We start from the raw sequence: 23,444 nt of genomic DNA, 5'->3' as shown, positions 1-23,444 counted from the left end.
GAAGAAGTCATTTTATTTTATTTTAAAAGCTTTATTGATACCATTTTTAAAATATTTAATAGGTATTGTGTATAGTTCTCTCTTCAGCATTCTCTGTACAATTTAGTTTTCCTTTGTAATGAAGAAAAACAATTAAGCAAAACCAAGCACCACAGAAATGGCTTCTGATATTATTCGCAACATTTTTCACACTCATGGCTTCCTCATTTCTTTAAAGAAGTGTGTATGTGGGATTTGCATATATTTATTAAAGTACTGTAATGTTAAAAAATAATGTTTACTGGAGTCATTCTATAAAGTGAATTGTGCAACAATTCCATTCAAGGCACATTTATGCATGTGTCTGAAGGCATAATATGTTTGTGATATTTGCATATGAATTGAGGATGGTTGGTGACATCTGAATGGTTCTGGGAGGCTGGGACAAATTTCTTTCAATCAAATTTTATTAGATTAGAAGCTCAATTAACTAGAACATTTTTTTTGCTCTCAATTTTTAGGAAATTAGGGTAAATGTCAAGAAATTGTTGGTTTTATGTATTTTTGAAAGCAGTTTTTAGAAGGTACCTCTTTTTCTCCTTTCTTTGATGAAGTGGAACATTATATATACCAGGATTTCTTAAACTTACCCCCCCCTCCTTATACTCCTTTTTGCCCAAGAAATTTTTATGTGATCCCAACTCAAATCTGAGTCGAGGTGTTTCTGGCAGTGTTTATGTACATGCAATGCAAAGTGCATGTTGTGTGTTCAGAACTGACACTGCAGTGAAGTTGCATGATGCAACACAGCAAGTGCTGCCAGAAACAACTAGGATTCATTATGTGTTCAATTCTGAATTAGTTTTAGGTTGTTGTGCTTAAAACCAGGATCACACAGTTAAGCAGATGAATGTGGGGAGAGGGAGAGGGAGAAGGAGAGAAGGAGAGGCAAAGATGGAGAGGGAGAGAAGGAGAAGGAGAGGTAAAGAGGGAAAGGGAAAAGAAGAGAAGGAGAGGAAGAAAGAGAGAGGGACAGGTAAAGATGAAGAGGGAGGAGAGAAGGGCAGTGGGAGAAAAGATGAGGGAGAGGGAGAAAGAGGTGGGAGAGCGAGAAGGAAACAGGGAAAGAGGAACAAGGAGAGGGAAAGGAAGAAAAAGGGAGAAAGAGAGAGAAAGGTAGGGAGAGGGAGAGGGACTAGGCCTGAGGTAGCTCCTGGTTCCCAACTCAGTGCCCTCTTATCAGTAAGCAGTGCCCTCCTTGGACTTGGAGTTGGAATGGACTTTCAGCGTGATCTATAGCAGCCCCTTCATTTCACAGCGGAGGTTGTGACAAGTAACAAGACTTACCCACAGCCACACCGGTAGCAGTGATAAAGGCAGGCTATGAACCCAGAGCCCCTGTCTCCAAATTCCGTGCACTTTCCACTGTTGTCTCTAGCACGCACTTATTTAATAAACAGGGTGAAGCAATAACATTAGGAAAGAACACTGTAAAACATTTGAACTTTGAACAACACCGCGCTTAATCATGCCAGAGGGCTGATGGTGAAGCATCTCTCCCACTTCTTTGCAGAGAGGTGGTAATCTACAGGTGCACAATGAAGCATACATTGTCAGACATGGCCAATCTACTGGATCGTTTTGCTTGGGAATATTTCTTTGTTACAAGGTAGGGTTCTGTTGGGTAAGGCAGTCACTGGGAAAGGAGAGATATTTGTAAAAAGAACATTAATAAATAATTTAAGGACAAACAAAGAGTATAAAGATTCAGAGGAGGTTGCATTAAACTCAAATTTCAAATTAGTGTGTCTACTTTAATTAGTCCTCACTGTCTACACCTATAACATCCAGAAGGTTGTAGGTCTGCACAGGGTCAGTGAGGCGCAATGCCTCTAAAGTGAGCTGCTTCTTAGCCTGGGTGATGGCACATAAATCAGCTTCCTCAGAGTGACTGACAGTGAGCACAGAGTTCGGCCCTTCTGTCTCCTGCCCTGGTTTCTCACCTCGTATTCCTCCTTGAAGCCATAGCCTTGACCGCGCTTCATCTGTGTGATGTGCTGCAGTAGGTCCGCTACACGGATTGCAGGTTGGAACTGGTCCCGGGGATAGGACATTTCCACTGGCTCACAGCTCCTGTACGGATGGGTCTGGATGGTCAGTGTGGGCTGAGCCAACTCCCCGCGGCTGCTGCCTGTTTCAGAGAGAGGGAGGCAAAATAAACGGTCACTCACTAGCCGTATCTCTCCTCTGTCCTTGAATTTTTTTTCTTTGCCCCTTGCTTGGGCAGCCTGGCAGAAGCTGACTTGTGAAAGCAACAGAGCAGTGGTACGTTTTCTTGAGGCAGCCTAAAGGGATGACACCCCAGTGGACTATCCCAGGGTAATTTGTAAAAAAGTCCTAGAGTAGCAGAAAGAGACAGGCTAAATAGATATGAGAATGAAAGTGGTAAGCTTCAGAATATGGAAACCCTAGGTCCTTTCTATTTGGAGAGGGCATATGAGCAGGGAGCAACATTATTTATCATATCCATCTTCTCTCTCCTTACTGCAACTACCCAAATAAAGGCATTTTTCTCTTCTCAACTAGATTACACAAATAACCTTTAAATGGTGTTTTCTACCTGTAGCAAAACCTGACTCAATTTACCCTTTTGGTAGCTAGTTGCTTAAGGATTATTCCCAAGTAATCACTCCGATCACAAAAAACTTCCCATAACTCCTAATTGCTTATTGAATAAAGTACATGTTTCTGAGAAAGGCACTTAAGATCATTCATTTCTCTATCTCTTCCTCCATAACTTGGTTCTAACTTACCTTTCAACCATTTCATATTACTCCTCTTCTTGCAGTGTATATTCTAGCCTAACTTGACAATACCCTCTTTTAATCCTATCATTTTCTTTCTCTGGAAATCTGTTCATGTCATCATGTGTTTAGAATGGTTTTCTATGTCCTCATTTTCATTTACTAATGTTTCTTTCTTCCTTTAAGATCCAAATCAATTCTTCCTAACCCCATTCATGTCAAAAATCACTGCCTCTATCTTTTCACTCATTTATATCTTGTGTCATACTTATTCATATAATAATTAAACATATTTCAATAGTATTTTAAAGCACTTTACATTTATTATATGGTTTTATTCTCAAGATTACTCTGTGAAGTAGCTATTATAAATTTTATTTCCATCTTAGAGATGTAGAAAATGAACTTTTGAGAGGGAAAGTGACTTACCCATTCATGGTCTCACATCTACTTTTTTAAAAAGCTTTTCATTTTCAAAACAAATGCATATATAATTTTCAACATCACCCTTACAAAACCTTGCGTTCCAATTTTTTCCCTCTCTTCCCCCACCTTCTCCTATAGACAGCAAGTAATCCAATATATGTTAAATATGTGCAATTCTTTTACATATATTTCCACAATTCTCATGCTGTACAAAAAAAATCAGCTCAAAAAAGAAAAAAAATGAGAAAGAAGATAAAATGCAAGCAAACAACAAAAAGTATGAAAATACTATGTTGTGATCCATACTCAGTTCCCATAGTCCTTTCTCTAGGTGCAGATGGCTCACTTCATCACAAGACCATTGGAACTGGGCTGAATCATCTCATTGTTGAAAAGAGCTATGTCCATCAGAATTGATCATTGTATAATTTTGTTGTTGCTTTGTACAATGATCTCCTGGTTCTGCTCATTTCACTTAGTATCAGTTCATGTAAGTCTCTCCAAGACTCTATGAAATCATCTTGCTGATTGTTCCTTATAGAACAATAATATTCCATAACATACATTTACTATAACTTATTCGGCTATTCCCCAACTCATGGACATCCAGCCAGTTTCCTGTTTCCTGCCACTATCAAAAGGGCTGCCACAAACATTTTTGCACGTGTGAGTCCCTTTTCCTCCTTTATGATCTCTTTGGGATACCAGCTCAATAGAATTGGATCAAAGGGTATGCAGTTTGATTGACCTTTGGGCATAGTTCTAAATTGCTCTCCAGAATGGTTGAATCAATTCACAACTTCACCAATAATATATTAGTGTCCCAGTTTTCCCACATCCCTCCAACGGTCATTATCTTTTCCTGTCATCTTAGCCAATCTGAGAGGTGTGTAGTAATACTTCAGAATTGTCCTAATTTGCATTTCTTTGATTAAGAGTGATTTAGAACATCTTTTCATATGATTAGAGATGGTTTCAATTTCTTCATTTAAAAATGTCTATTCATATCCTTTGACCATTAATAAATTGGAAAATAGCTTGAATTCTTATAAATTTTAGTTAACTCTATGTATTTTAGAAATAGGGTCTTTATCAGAACCCTTGAATATAATTTTTTTCCAATTTATTGCTTCTCTTCTAATCTTGTCTATATTGGTTTTGTTTGTACAAAAACTTTTTAACTTAATATAATAAAAATTATCCATTTATGTTCAATAATGTATTGCAGTTCTTCTTTGGCCACAAATTCCTTCCTTCTCCACAGATCTGAGAGGTATACTATCCTTTGTTCTTCTAATATGATTGTAATATCACTCTTTATGTCTAAATCATGAACCCATTTGGACCTTATCTTAGTATAGAATGAGATGCTTATGGAGTTTTTGAAGCAGGAGCTGAACCCAGGTCTTGGCTCTTAGTTCCACACTCTCTATATATAATGAGATGTTGCATCTATATGTATGTTTGCCATCTCTAATAGATCATAAGCTTCTACAGAGCAGGGTACACAGTGTATTTTTCTTTGTATGCCTTCAAATTAAAAAAAAGTTAAGCATAGTTTATGTTTAATAAAATTTTGTTATACTAAATTGAGTAGCACATTTTACAAAATGACAATGATAGAATATGAATGAGTTGCATTTTTGCTATGAAACAGATGAAAACTATCTCACATATGATGGATCCCTTTTGGATCCTGTCAATCAATGACACAGCATGAAAACATGTCCATTGATATATACTCCCCTAGAAATATTGCACACTATCTTCTAGGAAAGTGGACCAATCCAAATCTTTCCATCTGCTGTTTCTTCCACTTGCTTTTTAGAACTCAGGGGGCCCTTTAGCTTGTTCCTACATTAGAAGAATCTTTTGTGCTGATGGACTTCTAAGTTTGGGAGAAGAGAAGGCTTGAGGTTTAAGGCAGCTTGACACTGAAGAACAGTATATTTATATAAAGCAGAAAGCACTTATTCCCTTTTTCCAGTAAGTAAAAGACAAGCAGAAATGAGTGAGAGGGGATGGAAAAGGAGACAGGATGATCAAAGGAGACAGCTAGAAGGAAAGGTAACAGATGGACAAATCAATTGCTGGGTAGCTATAAGATATATTAGGAGGTTACAAGTATGTCTTAAGTTTGCTAGTTAGCTGTAGTACGGAACAATGAGGAACTTATAGAGATATGAATCACAGATAAGAATTAAACAGGAAGAGAGGGTGCTGAGTGATTGTGATTTGTGCAGGTGAAGTGTTCAGGTGTTTCACCTGAAGCAGGTGAAAATTGCTGTAAAATAAAAGTTTGCAAAATGTTTAGCACAGTGTGTGGAAGGTAGAAGGTACTTAATAAATCTTTGTTTTCTTTATTTCTCTTGGAATTTTAATTGAAAGAGAAATAAGAATTTGCCACTGCTATGAATAAAATATTGGATGAACTATGTATGTGTTGCCCATGTCAATGTCAAAAACAACAACAATCTTTGATATTTTTATTATAACTTTATAATCCTTCCATTCTAATATCCTATATTTCTTCTACCTTTCACAAATTCTTAAAGAAGGAAACCTGACTATACTCAATGTTTTTACTTATTTTCTTCCCATTCCCTTCTTAGCTTCTTGCATTCTGATTTCTAGTTTTGTCACAGAACTGAACCTACTCTCTCTGAACTTTTAAATGATCTCTTAATTGACAAATCCAAAAACTCTTTCTCAGTGCTTATGCTTCTTGACTTTTTTGTACTCTATGATACAGTTAACGCCCTTCCTTTTCTTAGATACTCTCTCCTTCTGGATTTTCATGGCACTACTCTCAATGGTCTTACTGCTCCTTCTTTATCTCTTTTGCTGGATCATCATTTATGTTCTGCTCCCAAAGGTCAAATATAACATAAATCTCTATTTCAGAATCTCTTTTTCTAAACTATTTTTCTAAGTGAACTCTTAACTCCTATGATCTATGCATAGTATTCCTAGATCTTCCTTTCCATTGCTAGTTTCTTTCTTGAGCATTAGTCTTGCAAAAAACAACTATTTATTGAACATTTGTAATTGTATATCCTAAAAACACCTCAAATATAACATTCGTAAAATGAAACTCAACATCATTATTGGAGAATTCACCTTTCTTCTTAATTTCCCCATTTCTTTCGAGGGTACCATCATCCTTCTAGTTATTTAGGCTCAAAAATAGGAATCCTCCTTGATTTTTCACTCTCCCATACTATACACATATAATTTTTTCCAAGTCTTGTGAAGGATCAAATGAGATAATATATATTTAAAAAGCTTTCAAAACATTAAAGAACTATATAAACATAAAGTATTATTGTTGTTGTTGCTGTTGTAAGTGCCCCTCAGAGGGCATCAAGTTTGAATAGTACCTGAAAGTACAATAATCTTGACAAATGATAATCCAACTTCCTTATAATCTCAAGGGGAGGAGAATCTACTATCTTCTTCTCATTCCACTTTTGTATAGTATGAATGGAAGTGTCTGACTATACTGTTTCTCTTCAACTTCTAATAATTGGTGGAATCAATCAGAAAAAAATTTTAAGTGACAATTTTTTCCAACATTTGACAGAATGATCTTGAACTCTCTAAATCCTAAACCCTCTAAAGGGCTATGAGCTAATCCCTAGTTGTTTAAACAGATTCTTGCATATCATTATCTCCAGTTGTCTCACTATCCTAATCATCTTTCTATGATGAAAAACTTACTCAATATAGTATGCGATGCTTAACATTTTCAAAGCCAAAGCAATGAATATATCCATGTTTTTCTTCAAACACTTTCTTAGATGGGGTAAAGTTGTAATGATGATGGACTGAAAATTGAATCCTACACTTAATACTAATCATCTATGTGACTATGGGAAAGTCCCATTTACTCTCTGAGTTTCTGTATCTTCAGCTACAAATGGGGTGATAACATTTGCTCTGCTTACCTCTTTGGGTTGTTGGGAGATTCAAATGATCATATCTATGGAAAGTACTTTTTAAACCTCAAAATGCTTTATAAATAACAACTATTGTCATAGAAATTCAGTGTCAAAAATTATCATGGTGAATGAAACAAAAATCAGATTTGGAATTTTAGAGCAAAAGTTTAAAAATATGTGTAATGACTTATAATGCTAGGACTAATGAAAGACAGTATGAGGATTCTGAATAGAAGGAATTTCAAGGTTGATTAATTTACCTCATTGGAGGCTTTTCTCCAATGTTTTGTATTTCACCTATCCCCTTATTAACCTCCTCTAATGTAGAAAAGCCACCTTTTCAATCTTGGACTGTTTCCAGTAGACGTACTATGCTTAATTTTCCATCATTAGGTTTAATGAAAACCCAATTTCACAACTCACTTCTCTCATGAACCTACAAGTGGTGCTATGTTTTTTATCAGCCCCAATTAAAAAACATTATGATGTCCCTATCCAAGAGGGAGTCTTAAAACTAATGTGTAGTTCTATTGCTAATTCAACAAGGGCATATAGAAAACACAGGTTGCTCATAAAATGTAACTCAAACCAGTCAGCCTTTAGAGAGTCCATTAATCACTTCTCTTGTCACAATCCTTAATTTTTGAGAATGTTCATTTTTCCTTTTAGGGTTGGTATAAGTTTATTGTATAATAACATTTTTAATTTCTGTGACTATTCATACATTGGTCATCTCAATCTAGAGGTCCTTGTGGCAAGCAGAAATAAGAGTTGGAGATTCAGAATATAAACAATAAAACTAAAGTTATCCTATGCCAAAAGTAGCATTATAATTGGATCTTGATTCAAATGAAGGATTTTTTCTCTACTATTAGATTTAGTAAACTACTCTTAGACCTGAGATCACCCAGGTTAACCTAGGCTCATTTTCCATCATTGATTTCTAAAACTATTAACTTAGCCAGCTCTGGACTTGGTCCTAAATCCTTCCCAACGTCATATAGATAGGAGACACAGATTCAACCCATAGTAATATCTAGGATTCAGGCCTTGAAATAAATATTACATCATCTGGTACCTCTTCCATCTGTCCTGATTTACAAAGATTGCTTATAGCTACTCTGAGATAACATTACCTTTCTAGGATGAAATTTGTCTCACACTGCTATTTGGAATAATTTAAAATAGCTAGAAGTTTTCATATTATCTCTTCCTTTAGTATGAAGGCCAATTTTTTCTTGCTGGGAAAGATAAAATCAATATAGAAACTGAAACATTCTTCCTTCTCTCATCCTCCCTAAGTAATGGGCTTGACAGTGTCAGAGAAGGCAGGGATCTGATTTCAGCAGTAAGTCAAGATAGATTATGATATTGGAATTATAACTATAGTGAGGCTACTAAGAGTTTTTCCCATGGTGATGAAGTTTAGAGGTCTCTTTTTGAGAGACTGTCTTTTTACCATCACTGTAAAAACCCTTTCTACATCCATAGAATAAATGTCTCTGATCTCAGTTCCATTGGAAAGGGCTACAAGATGGACTCTCTTGAGAATGAGTGAACCACATATTCCTTCTCTTGACTCCCCCCCCCCCACTTAAACTTGTCTCTGTTGCCAGAATTTCTAGTTATACCTAGTTATCTTACATGTGGAACTATCCTAAGTAGTACTAGTACGAATGCAGTTTTTCCAATAGAAAAAAAAACAAAACAACATTCATTACTGTGTGTCATAAAAGCAATTCTTGTAAGTACTTAGATTAAAAAGGTCAAAATCTGCTAGCATTTATAAATTGCTATATGCAATGTGTCAGAGCTAAGATTTGATTTGGGCTAATATCTGTAAACAGGAAACAACTATTAGCAAATGTATCATGACATTTCTAATGACAATCATTGATTTCTCCTTAGCCTATTTGGTCATTATTTTTCAATCATGAAAAAAGATTCTGAACTCAACATGTGTAAGAAATGAAAATGAATTTCAAAAGATCATAAAACATTAGACCTATAAGTGAATCTTTTTGAGACTGTTGAGACCAATAGCCCTGGCCATTGTATAGACAAGAAAAGTGAATTTCAGAGAGATAAATTCACTTACCTATATAGATAAGAAAATTCAAATTCAGATCCTGTGAACACACATCTAATGTTCTCTCTAGTAAAGCAAACATTATTTTTTACTGAACCTGGCTTCATTCAAAAACCTCTCTACCCAGTAACAATTGTCAAGAAAAGATAGGATCCCATTTAAATTAATAAATGATGAGATAATTCACCACAGAACTACAGACAGGACTCTAATAAATTATATTCCCTGTTTCCTACTTTAATTCTATTTTGGTCTTCAGCCATAATATATACAAAACATGCATTTTTGGTAAGGTAATATATGTGAATTGATGGAAATGAAAGACAAATACATATGGTAACACCAAAAGAATTTGAAAATTGAAAACAAATGATTTGTTTGGAGTTTTGCTTGATTAATTGATATGACAGAAAATAATTTCATTGAGGTTTTTAATTGGTGAAAAATCAGAGAAGGAAAAGATGAATTCTAAGTAGCAAATAATAGTTATAGGTCAGAGAAGACATTAAGAAATTTTATGACTTTCAAAGACTAGTTATGAAAAATTTTAGACACAACTAAATACTAACCAAATATTTGGTAACCAATCATTCCAAATTGGATAATTTTGTGTATGTTGTGGTTGCCTTTTTCCTGTACCAAGATTAGTATTGACAGTATAAACCTGTAAATGTAAAATCAATTTTAAGGGGGAATGTGACTTTTACTTATGAAAAAGCTTAATAAGATTTTGGAAAACCTATGTGGATATAAATCCATTTAGATTTGTGAGAGCTACACAGTTTGAAAATTTGATTTAATTTTTTAGGTATTTGTTATAAGGAACTTCAAATTCTAGGATAACCAATATATTTATGATTTCAGCTGAACACAAATTAATTTAGATCATAGGAAGTACAGAGTACTTAATCAAATTATTTTTTGTTAAAAGAAAAAAATATCCCTACTCCCCAATTATAATACACATGTAGATAAACATAAACAACATATATGCAGAGTAGTTGGAGGGACACCACTTTGATAACGGGAACCAAGAAAAACTTGCAGGAGGCTAAACTGTGCTTTGAAGGAAGGTGATGATTTTACAAATGGAAGTGAAGAAGGTATTCCAGGAATGAGGGACCAGCTTGTGTAAAGGCAAAGAGATGACAGATGAAATGATCTTCACAAGAAATATCAAGCACAACATTTAAATAAGCATGTGGAATACATGAGTGGGGATAATACAGAATCAGTCTGGAAAGATAACTTGAAGCTGGATTGTGAATGGCTTTAAATGGCACAAAGAGAAGTTTGAATTTTATCCTAGACACAATAGGGAGACATTTAGCTATCTGGAGTAGGTAAGTGACATGATCAGGCAACAATGTATTGAGCTCTAACTACATGCAAATCATTCATGTTAAAATAAAGGGAAGGGACAGTCAGATTTAAAGGATTTGAGGAGTCAGCGATTAAAGAAGAACAGAAAGAACAAATTTTTAGGCAACCCTTTTGAGATTAGGTCTGATGATAAAAGGTAAGAGAGAGAGGATATCAGCTTATGGAATTTTTTTGTTCCAAAACTAAGTGTACCCAAATATGTTTAGAAGCAAAAGGAAAAGAAACTATGAGAGAATGAAGATATGTGTAAGAAAAGAAATAAGGTCCCAGATGAGATAGAAGGAGATAGGGACAACAACAAGAACAATCTTAGATATCTCTTCTTTTATTTTTCCTACTTAATAATATTTTATTTTTCCAATTACATGTAAAAATAGTTTTGAGCATTCACATTTGTAAGATTTTGAGTTCCAATTTTTTTTCTCTCTTCCTTCCTTCCTTCCCTCCCCTTTCCTGTTAGATAGCAAGAAAACTGATATAGATATCTCTTCTTTTAAAACAGAAAAGGAACTAGTGATGAATAATAGAAATGAGATTTAATAAGGAGAAGAATCTAGAGATATAGAGATGTTCTGGGATAGAGATGAACATGAGTAAGAGAGATAGATGCTTCTGCCTTTTGATAAATTAGAAGGCCAGAAATCTAGAAGCCATCTCCCATGAAGATCAATTAAAGACATTTGGGATATTTTATTTGAAGAAGAGAGGAATAGAGAATATATGATAATTGTCTTCAAATAAGTGAAAGGATTTTATGTAGAAGGAAGATGACATTTGTTTTTCATTGCTCCACAAAGTAGTACCATGACTAATGAATCAAAGTTACAGGGAAGTAGATTTCAGCTCAGTATAAAGCAGAACTTTCTGACTAAAGGTTTGTAATGAAGACCTTTTGATGTAGTCAGATCTTCACCACTCGGAACTTCGAATAGAGATTTAGTAATTTCTTGCCAGAACTAATATAAAGGAATTTCTGAATGAAATGGAAGATTTGACTAAACACAGTGAAAAGTCATTTAGAATTGAAGATCTTAACAGTCAGTCACTTCTTCCTCTTATTTTTTTCCTGCTATATTTATATTGTTTATTGTTTTCTTTTTTTATCTTAAAGCTTTTTAATTTTCAAAAGATATTCACGGACAATTTTTCATTTAACCTTGTAAAAGCTTGTGTTCCAATTTTCTGCCCCTTCTCCCCACCCCCTGCCTCAGATAGCAAGTAATCTAATATATGTTAAACATAGTAAAAATATATGTTAAATCCAATATATGTATACATATTTATACAATTATCTTGCTGCACAAGAACAATCAAATCAAGAAGAAAAAAATGAGAAAGAAAATAAAATGCAAGTGAATAATAAAAAGAGTGAAAGTGCTATGTTGTGATGGACACTCAGTTTCCATAGTCCTTTCTCTGGGTGCAGATGGCTCTCTTCATCACAAGACCATTGGAACTGGCCTGAATCATCTCCTTGTTGAAGAGAGCCATGCCCACCAGCATTGATAATTATATAATCTAGTTGTTGCTGTGTATAATGATCTCCTGGTTCTGCTCATTTTACTCAGCATCAGTTCATGTAAGTCTCTCCAGGCCTCTCTGAAATCATCCTGTTGGTCATTTCTTACAGAATAATAATCTTCCATAACATAATTTATTCAGCCATTCACCAATTGATAAGCATCCATTCAATTTCCAGTTCTTTGCCACTACAAAGAGGGCTGCCACAAACATTTTTGCACATACAGGTCCCTTTCCCTTCTTTAAGATCTTTCTGGGATATAAGCCCAGTAGTAACACTGCTGGATCAAAGAGTATGCACAATTTGATAGCCCTTTGGGCATAGTTCCATATTACTCTCCAAAATGGTTGTATCCATTTACAACTCTATCAACAATATACCAGTGTCCCAGTTTTCCCATATCCCCTCCAACATTCATCATTGTCTTTTCCTGTCATCTTAGCCAATCTGTCCTCTCATTTTATAGGTAAGGAAATTAAAGTATAGAACAGTGTCAGAGCTCAGATTTGACTCTATTACACTCTTTTCCTCCTTCTTTTCATGATAGTTAGGATTTATATAACCTGTTAAGGCTTACAAAGAGTTTTACATGTTATCTTGCTATTTCTATTTTATAGATGAGGAAACTTGAGGCTGAGAGAGGCAAAGTGACTTGTTAGGGGTGACATAGCTAGTAAGTATCTGAGGCAGGAACTGAGCTAAGTCTTCCTGATTCCAAGTCCAGGAATCTATCCACTATGCCAACTAGCTTTCTTTAAGCTTCTCTCTAACTCCAAGACACTCTATGCTCACATATTGCTCTAACTCTTTTAATTACTTGCAAAATGGGTTGGGGAAATACAAAGAAAAATGCATGTAGCCACCTCAAATTTAGCAGGCTGGAATATCAAGAGAAAAATAAGTAAATACAAAATAGAGAAAAAAACTACCAGTTTTAGAGCTTCATGACTTATACCATCTGGGAAAAGTATGATAAAGAACCAGGAAGAAGACAGCTTTGTTGCTGGTCTTTCCTAACAGCTAAAGACACAAAGAGAAAGGGGAAAGTAATTTTGAAAAAAAAAATAGACAGATTTTTTTTTTGTAATTAGAGCCCTCAACATAGAGGTGGGCAGGAAGCCTGAGGAAAAAAGTGATTTCTGGCAGCAGAAAAACCATAAGTCAACCACCCAACCCAACTGCCCCCTCACTGATAAGCATGCAGAACAGTTCCTTTTCAAAGTTGTTCTTTCATATCCCCCAATAATTTCCAGCTTCTGGAAGATAGAAGCAGCATCTTTGTTTTCTGGTTTAATTCTATTAGCCTTGGCAAGTGTGTAAAGCGATAAGCTGCCTTTGCATAGAATTCCTTGCTTCCTGAGGAGTAGCACTGATGGTTTTAATTACATCCCCATCCAATTTGTCTCTCCCTGAGTAAAGGTTGTCAGCTTCCCGTCAACTCCAAAGATAGACTCGGGGATGCCTGAGATTGGCACTGCTCTACTGCTCTGGGGCACTGTGCCATTTACAGCATTAGCTCAGAATTGGTGTTATAGGTGTATCACAGTACAAGCTAAACAGTCTCCAACTAAGTAAAGTATTTTGGGAGATAGAAAAGGAATTAAAAATGTCTTGTGGTGATAAAGTCACTTGTATGTACTTATATTCGTTCTTTCTTTTTTTCTTTTTCTCTTCCACTTTTTCCATCTCCCCCCTCTATATCCTTTTCTTCCTTCTTTATTCGCTCTTCTTTCTGTTTCTCCTGTCATTGAATCAGCTATACGTCTAATAAATTTTGCAAAAATTATTGCTTCACAATACAATGAGAAAATCAACATGTAGGAGAAAAATCGGAGACTATCTACCTGGTCACATTCTCTATCAATGTATCAATAATCACTATTATCATTTTAGCAAGGGGCAATTTATGTTTTACTTAAATTCTTTCAGTGACAGGGAACTTTTTGTTTCATAAGTCAGCCTGTTCTCTTTGTAGACAGCTTGAAACCTACCTACTTGCAGTCTTCACGTATTGTTCCTGGGTCTTGACCTCAAAGGCCAAGCAGAACAAGTTTAATCCCTTTTCTATACAATAGTCCTTCAAATACTTGAAGACAGTAACCTTTTCCTTCTTTTTCCCTCGCCCTAAGTCTTCCATTCTCTAGTCAAAACAAGCCCAATTCCTTTAATCAACACATACTAAGACATGGCTTCTAGCCCTACACCATTTTGTTTGCCATCTTATGGAGATACATATTGAAAAAGATATTGATAGGTTGGAGTAATTCCCAGAACTGAGCAGACTTTTCCAGCTGCTGCTTGATCAGAGCAAAGCACAGTAGGATCATTATGGATATTATATTTCTATTAATCCACACTATGATTGTATTAGTTTTTTTAATTGTCATCTCACACTACTGATTTATTATATATTTTACCCACTGAAGCCTCTAGATCTTTTTGACTTGAGTTGCTCTCTATGGACATGTCTCTTCTGTAATAAGACAGCTTTTTAACCTAAGTGCATAACTTTATGCTTTCATTAAATGTCAACTGCACCAAGCAAGAGGATTTGCTATTGATATCAAAAATTTTCAAATGTATTTATTTGTAGATGACATTGTATTAATTGTGTTGAACTCCTTGGTGAAAGCCACAGCAATACTCAAGAGATTCATTTCACTATCAATATCAGAAAAGAAACGAAATGAAAATGCATATTGTCAAGATAATGGAAAGAAGCTGGATGGGCAACTATAAAATCAGTCTGTTAGTAGACAGGCATTACAGGTTGAAAATAAGTAGGGCCAAAAATTGAATAAGAGGGACAAGTCATACTAGATGTTTTCTGGGGAAATCACAATGTTTTTAATAATATCAAATTGTTTTCTGCAAAAAAAAATTCGAGGCTTTTAAAAAAATGTTATTATACCAGTGATGCTACATGTCTGTGAATCATGCAAAACCAAGAGCTCAGCAACATTATGATGAAAAAGACAATGAAAAGATGCATGGTAAATGTAGAAAGGTTATAGTATGTTCCCAGTAATGAACTGCATATGAAAAGAAGTATAAAATATCACTGGAGAAATGGTGTGCCAGTCATGCTATGATAATGAGAGACAATAGATAGTCAGTTCAAGGGCAATAATGGTTCTACTAAGGCATTAAGAGAACCAGAGAAAGTCTTCTACCTTATTGTATAGTATATAAATTGAGGATTTATGGTAAGATGTGGATTATATTTATATGGGGTGAGAAAGAATGGAAACATTTTGATTTGATCTGTAGAAGATGTACGCACATGAAATAAATCAAAACAACATTTATTAAATACAAAATTATATTGTTCCAGAACTCTCTAATGAAGGATATGCCATTAGATTTCAATCCAATATTTCAGCCTTTCATCTTCTTTTTGGATCCTAATTTTGTCCTTCAGTGTAATATTTAGCCATTCCACTTTCTATCATGTTCATACCTGAAAGGTTCATCATATATTATTTAGTAAAACTAGCAGTATCTATTAAAAAGTTTTAGGAGGGTAGATTTTGACAACTCATAATTGACTAGTGAGTTTGTCTCTCATTGATATGAAAAAAGTTGGTTAGTTGTACTTTGTTTTCAAGAGGACCAAAATGACATCACTATGTTGAGGTTAAAGTACAGTGTATCTGGCTGTGGATGATCAAATCAATATGAACTTGAAAGGCTCTACCAAAGATCAGGACAAATAGTCTATGAATATTTGAAGTAGAGTTGTCTCTAAATTTGTAAATTTCATATGTGCTTTGAGCTACTGCAGTTCTGCTTTTCTGGTAGAGCATAGTGCTTTCTTTGATATAAGCATAGAATTCTAGGTATTCCTATGTCAGTGTCTCCTGTGTCTCATAATAGATTCCAAAGTTTTTCAGAAAAACCTTGAGTATCCTTTTTATGACCTCCATGTGAGTACTTGCCTTGGATGAATTCTCCATAAAATAGTTTCTTTAGGCTAACATATGTTCAGCATTTGAATAACATGATCTGAACATGAGAGTTGCATTCTCTACAGTAGAGTTTTAATACCTAGCAGTTCAGCTCAGTTTCCAGTATTTGATCTTTCTAGATAATCTTCAGAATCTTCCTAAGGCAATTTAAGTATAAACCATTCCTGACATAGCACTGGTAGACTGTCTAGGTCTCATAGACATATAATAATGAGGTCAACACAATGGCTTTGTAGATTTTTAGCTTGGTATACAGTATAATATTTTTAATAACTCTTCTCTTCCGTACTTTTGTTTGGAGCCTCTTCAACACTGAGTTAGCGCTGACAGTACTATTAACAGCATTCAAAATTTCTCCACTTGCTACCATCAATGATTACACATATGAATGGCATGGTGCTGGCTGGTGGAGAATCTCTGTCTCTTTGGCCAAAATTAGCATAAGCAGCAGAGAATTGATCATACTTTATTATATCTCATTCTCAGAGGTTGTCTTGAGTACACAATCATCTATAAACAAAAAGTCATGTACCAACTCTATTTTTTCTTGAGTCCTGGTTTGTAACCTTTTCTAGTAAAATAATTTACCATCAATGAGGTAGCTGACCTTGGTGTTGTTTTCAATCATAGTGAAGGCATCTGACAACTTTGCTAAAAATATCATGCTAAAAAGCATGGGAGTAAGCACACAGGTCTGCTTCACTCCACTGATAACTAGGAAAACACTAGAGGATTAATTATCCAAAACCTGTACAAGCATGCTGTCATGAAACTGACATAATACTTATGAACTTCTCTGGGCAAACAAATTTTACCATATTTTCAATCAAAATATCCTTGACAAATCAATGAATATTATATATAGACCTCTGCTCTTGACATTTCTCCTGGAGTTGTTGGACAGCAAATACCATTTCAACTGCTCTTTGGTGCGTTCTAATCCCATACTAACTCTTGGGTATATGACCATTTTTCTAGGTAAAAGATTAGCCTATTGAGGAGGGCTCTGGCAAGTATCTTGCCAGAAATGATGAAGAATGATTAATGAACACCCTTTTGGAAGGAACCAATTTCAGTACAAAGAAAACAAATGCATGAAATGCTACTGCCATCATTTGGAGAGGGTAGCATTCCCTTCATCAGAATCTACCAGTTTAAAATGTGGCTAAGATACTCTGGAAAGACACTTTTAAATAAGTGATTATCTTCATCAAAGGTTCTAGAGAACTTCACAGAAAAGCAAATAACATTCAGTATATTCCCACTGGATGAACAGAAAAAAGATTAAGTTTAGTAAATTAATGAAAAGCAAATAATCAAAGAAAAGTACTTCCAGAAGAAGATTCTGCCCTTCTGATAGTTCTAAACAACTAAAACAATGAACTCCAAATACATGTAAAACTACAGCTATTCATTGAGTATAAACATTTAGCTAAAGCTATTAATTTACATTTAGCCCACACAAACATCAAGATAAATGAACAACAATGAAACTCCTATGATAGTCTGCCAATATAAAGCTCTTTCAGCAACATGAAAATAGAAGGCTTAACTCTTAAGATTTGTTATGTCCACAGAGGTCAATTTATTCCATATGTTCTAACAATTATGATGACTGGGCAACTGATCTGTAGAGCAGAATGGCAGCAGCTGTTGCTAATAACCCTGATGAGGGCACCAGTTTCAGTAGCCAGATTATAAAAGTAAAGTAACTAAACTTTTGGTATCATTTTTCTAAATTGTAAAGTGACTGGACTGTTAGAAGGAAGGACAGGGGGTAGCCAGTGAGACCTCTTGGTAGGAAAGTAGGACCACTCTAATGAATGTGATTATATGGGTGGTTTTCCCTGTAAATCTATATTTTTACTCTTGTGCAATGTATGTGTCCCTGTAGGGTTTCTTATACTGATGCAAGTTGGTGAAGATCTTGAGACATAACATACAAAGAGCTAAATCAAAGAAAAAGCTGTGACACAACATCTATGAGAGCTATGCCTATAGCATAATATCCTGAGTCCTTCCCTTTTCTTTCTAGCCTATAATAGTGGTTTACACAGAGTCTAGGCAAAGGAGATCTGGGCCCAAGAATATCCCTGTATGCCACAATATCTGGAGGAGAGAGATATTAGATCTGATAGATTCAAAACTTCAGTCTAATGGAAAGGTATACATGATAGCAAAGCTAATTCATCAGGCTTTGTGATGCTCTAGATAAAATGTCTTAGAATGAGCCCAATATGATCTCCAAGATTCCTTCTAGATCTAATTCTTATGACTGCCCATTTTCTAGTTCTTGGTCAATCAAGCAACCTTCTAATAACAATTTCAGTTTCTCTAGTCCTTTAATTCTAAGCAGAGACATCATGGACATGATCACTGGAAAGGTATAGCCCTTGTTATACATTAATACATTGGTACTCTGGGTTACAAATCAGTCTATGATAATTTTGGCAACAGTACTTTGATTCACCAATGCCTTGTCACCCTTGTGCAAACTGATATAAAGTTTCTGTGCCTACTAACCTGAAGATTCTATTATGTGTGTGTGTGTGTGTGTGTGTGCATGTGACATCCAAAAAGCCTATCCTGTACCAGTTAGCTGGTCCCATTTAAGACAGTTCAGCTAATCATGACTCTTAAATAAGAATCAAGAATCTTCTTTATCTTGACTACTCTACCACTAAGATGGCTTCAATTAATGCCACAAGATAAAAAGCGAATAGATTTGGAATTAGAATATCTGGTTTCAAATCATAGATCTGATAGTTAATATGTTTTTATCTTTTATCAAGCCATTTTAATGCTCTAAGTCAAATATTTCTCCTATATAATATGAGGGAGTTAAGTTAGATGATCTCCAAATTTCCTTCTAACTGTTAATCCTTAAAACTCTCAAAGGAAAACTTCGAGGTAGAATATTAAAAAACAATAAATGGCTTTAACTACCTTAGGATGAGAAAGGGAATTGAAAGTCATTTCCTATCCTAAAATAATTATTAATAATTAACATTGTTCTACTCAGTAAAATATTCAGCTACTAAGAAAATGAATCAGTCACCATTTCCATTAATTAAATGCTAATTAAATGTTTTCTTAAGTAAAAAGGTGACAAGTGATGAATTTGCTAAATAATTAGGAAATCTTTATACTAACTAAGTGATATAGGGTGATAATTAAAAGATAGTCCTCTCTAAGATTAGTTTAAAAGATATCAGAAACAGCAGAGAGTTTACTACAGCAGTTGGCTTCAGCACCGAGGAGAGTTCCAACAGGTCTTATCTGACAGTTGCCTTCTAGATAGGGCTCTGAGGGCAGTCTTGGCTGTAAGGAGAACTTTCTAGGATTTAAAGAGTCAAAACTGGTTCATATCATATAATCATAGACTGAGAAGTGTAAGGAAATCTTGAGATTATCTAGCTTAACCTCTGTGTTTACGGATAAGGAAACTGATCCAGAGATGCAAAGTATTTTGCTCCTGATCACATGGATATTATGATAGGTGCATTACTTCAGTCTTATTTTGAATAGTAAGTCCTAGAAAAAATGCTTTAAAGGAGTATTTAAATAGAGGCCCTCTGATTACAAATCTAGTCCTCTTTCCTTTTCACCATTCTGTTTCTTTAGAAAGCTTAGTTGTACTGACCTGAGTTATCACCCTCATCCAACCAGAAATATTTGTTATCCATTTCCAAAGTTAGAGCTATATTCCTATATAGGTTTAGAATTAGTTAAGAGGGCTACATGTCTGATCTTAACTGGGTTTCTGGGGTAAAAGGTTCTAGTTCAGTGGAAAAGATTCTCCTCTCTTTCCCTTCCCACCCTTAATAACACAATCCTACTCCACTTGGGTTGGGATATAACGATCTTCTTAAACTGAGTAGATGAAATATCTGTTGATTAAAAAATTAATTGCCTAAGGCCCAGGTCCACAGATTTGCTATTTGCTCTTTTTTGGGGAGAAGATAATGCCAGCTTTGGTTCATATACCTGCTGGGAAGTGCATGCTCATTCCCTTCCAGGAGATGCCAAGCACAGAGTATTATCTCAATCTTGCTTTGAATAGCAAGTACTAGAGTAAATGTTTTTAAAAAGGATTACAGCAGGGAAGGAGAGGGGGGAATTTAAGGACTAAATGTATAACCCTGTGTCTTTCCTGTCAACAAACTACCTTTCAACTGTGATAATGTCTCATTGCTTTTAACTAGCTTTCACCATGATTCACTGGATTTTTAACAGATGGTTACCAATATATCTGAGCTTTAAGGTAATGTGGTAGATGGAAAAGCACCTGACATGCTTTCTGTTTTTATTTTTAGAATTTTATTTTGTATCACTCTAGGCATACCTGTGAAGCCTAGCACTGAAGACAGATTCCTAAATCATTTCATTGTTTTCATTAAATATTTTAAATGCACAAGAGTTTCTTCTTTCATCCACTCAACAATCAACATTCCTCAGAGGAAAGTCAGAAGCCAGAATTGCTTTGGCTCCTCTGGAGAGAGTTAGCTTATCCCTGGCAGAGGAAATCTGGTACAGGGATCACCCATATGGAAAACAAGTTTTCCATTTTTCAGATGAAGAAATTGAAACTATTTCTAGTTATATGAAAAGGTGCTCCAAATCACTATTGATCAGATAAATGCAAATTAAGGCAACTCTGAGATACTACTACATACCTCTCAGATTGGCTAAGATGACAAGACAAGATAATGACTGTTGGAGGAGATGTGAGAAAACTGGGATACTAATACATTGTTGGTGGGATTGTGAACGAAATCAACCATTCTGGAGAGTAATTTGGAACTATGCTCAAAAAGTTATCAAACTGTACATACCCTTTGACCCAGCAGTGTTACTATTGGGCTTATATCCCAAAGGGATCTTAAAGAAGGGAAAGCGACCCACATGTGCAAACATGTTTGCAGCAGCCCTTTGTGTGGTGGCAAGAAACTGGAAACTGAGTGGATGCCCATCAATTAGAGATTGGCTGAATGAATTGTGATATATGAATGTAGTGGAATATTATTGTTCTGTAAGAAATGACCAACAAGATGGTTTCAGAGAGGCCTGGAGAGACCTACATGAACTGATACTGAGTGAAATGAGCAGAACCAAGAGATCATTATAAGTGGTAACAACAAAATTATACGATGATTAATTCTGATGGATGTGGCCCTCTTCAACAATGAGATAATTCAGACCAGTTCTAGTTGTTCAGTAATGAGTCAGCTACACCCAGAGAGAGAACTATGGGAAATGAGTGTGGACCATAATGTAGCATTTCCACTTTTTCTGCTATTGTTTGCTTGCATTTTTGTTTTGCTTCTCAGGTTTTTTCTTTCTTTCTAGATCTGATTTTTCTTGTGCTGCAAGATAACTGTATAAATATGTATACATATATTGGATTTAACATAGACTTTAACATATTTAATATGTGTTGGACTACACCATCTAGGAAGGGGTTGGGGGAAGGAGGGGGAAAGTTAGAACAGAAGATTTTGCAAGGGTCAGTGTTGAAAAATTACCCATGCATATGTTTTGTAAATAAAAAGCTATAATAATAATAAAATAAATAAACAAACATCAATCAGATATTTAAAATAAACCCAAAACAAGTCTACTTAAGCAAGTCATTTAATTGCAATCATCCTTAGTTTCTTCCATCTATAAAAATCAGAACTGAAATAAGTTATTTCTCCATTTGATTTTTTTCATTAATTCCCTTGAAATTCTTGACCTTTTGTTTATCCATATGAACTTTGTTGTTATTTGTTCTAGGTCATCAAAATAGTTTTTGGAAAGTCTGATTGGTATAGTGCTAAATAAATAGATTAGTTTAGGTAGTATTGTCATCTTTATTATATTTGCTCGCCCAATCCAAGAACATTTAATATTTTTCCATGTGGCTAAATCAGACTTAATTTGTGTGGAAAGTGTTTTGTAGTTTTGCTCATAAAGTTTCTGATTTTCCCTTGGCAGATAGATTCCTAAATATTTTATGCTATCATTAGTTACTTTAAATGGAATTTCTCTTTGTAACTCTGACTGTTGGATTTTGTTAGTGATATATAAGAATGCTGGACTTCCAGCCAAGATGGCGGCGAGGAGGCACACAGCTTTGTAAGCTCCACATTTTCTCTCAGAATCCATCTCATTACAAGCCTCTGAATTAATGCCTGACTGAAAAAAACCCACAAATAGTTACCAAGAGAAGACATCCTTGAGATTCACCAGGAAAGGTCTGTTTTTGCTCGAGGGTGGGACGGTTTTAGATCGGGCACAGGCTGAGGGCAGCAGCAGCGAGAGCTTGGCAGGCAACTCCTAGCTGAGCAGACCAGAGTGGGTGGGATGTGATCTCAGCCATCTCTGCAGGGGGAGCTTTGCTACAGGATTGGATACTTTGCCCTGGCAGCAAGTCAGTAGTCCAATAGCGAAGCTAAAAACACTAGGGGTGAAGAATACAATCCCAAACAGCTGGAGTCTCTTGAGACCTGGCCACCCCTCCCCCACAGCGTCTCAGCATGCTCTCAGAGTCTTGGAGCACAGGCACAGCATAGTCCTGTTAGTGCCTCGCTGCTGCCCCTGAAGTCTGTAGAGGAAGCTCAGTAACGCCACCCAGCCCCTCCTCCAAAAAAAGCAGATTCCATTTGGGTTTTTTTTTCTTTTTTTCTTTGCTAGTTTGTCTCTGATTCTTCTCTGACAAAATGAGCAAAAATTTGAAAAGGACCTTAACGATTGACAGCTTTTATACGGACAGAGAGCAGACTCTAAACCCTGAGGAGACTAAAAGCAGACTATCTCCACATGAATCCCCACAGGAGGAGATCATCTGTTCCTCAGCTCAGATGAATCTCATAGAAGAAATTAGAAAGGCTCTCACAAGAGAGCTAGAAGAAAAATGGGAAAAGGAGAGGGAGGCTTGGCAAGAGAGTCTGGAGAAATCATCCCACTCACTTAAAGACAGAGTGGATAAAGAAATCAAATCCTTGAAAAATAGGATTAGTGAACTGGAAACAGAAAATAGCTCTTTAAAAAACAAAATTGGTGAAATGGAAAAACATTCCATAGAACAAATTGGACAATTAGAAAAAGATATAAAAAAAGTGAATGAAAAAATACTTCATTGAAAATCAGAATTGAGCAAATGGAATTGCATGACTCAAGGAGACAAGAAGAATCAGTCAAGCAAAACCAAAAAAATCAAACAATCGAGAAAAATGTGAAATACCTTCTTGGGAAAACAACAGACCTGGAAATAGGTCTAGGAGAGACAATCTGAGAATTATTGGACTCCCAGAAAAATATGATGAAAAAAAGAGCCTGGACACTAAT

At 35.5% G+C, this 23,444-nt stretch overlaps 1 protein-coding gene across 9 annotated transcripts in view; it reads right to left on the bottom strand.

Moving 5' to 3' along the window:
- Positions 1-23,444, bottom strand: part of PTPRT (protein tyrosine phosphatase receptor type T) — a 1,282,972-nt gene that overhangs the window by 101,508 nt on the left and 1,158,020 nt on the right. For all 9 annotated transcript variants that reach the window (XM_031953982.1, XM_031953984.1, XM_031953985.1 and 6 more), the window contains one exon: positions 1,983-2,170. In XM_031953982.1, coding sequence (XP_031809842.1) covers positions 1,983-2,170 — 188 coding nt within the window. The remainder of the gene's footprint in view (positions 1-1,982; positions 2,171-23,444) is intronic.

Source organism: Sarcophilus harrisii, chromosome 2, assembly GCF_902635505.1.
Source record: "Sarcophilus harrisii chromosome 2, mSarHar1.11, whole genome shotgun sequence".
Lineage (NCBI taxonomy): Eukaryota > Metazoa > Chordata > Mammalia > Dasyuromorphia > Dasyuridae > Sarcophilus > Sarcophilus harrisii.
This window is presented reverse-complemented; position numbering and strand designations above follow the sequence as displayed.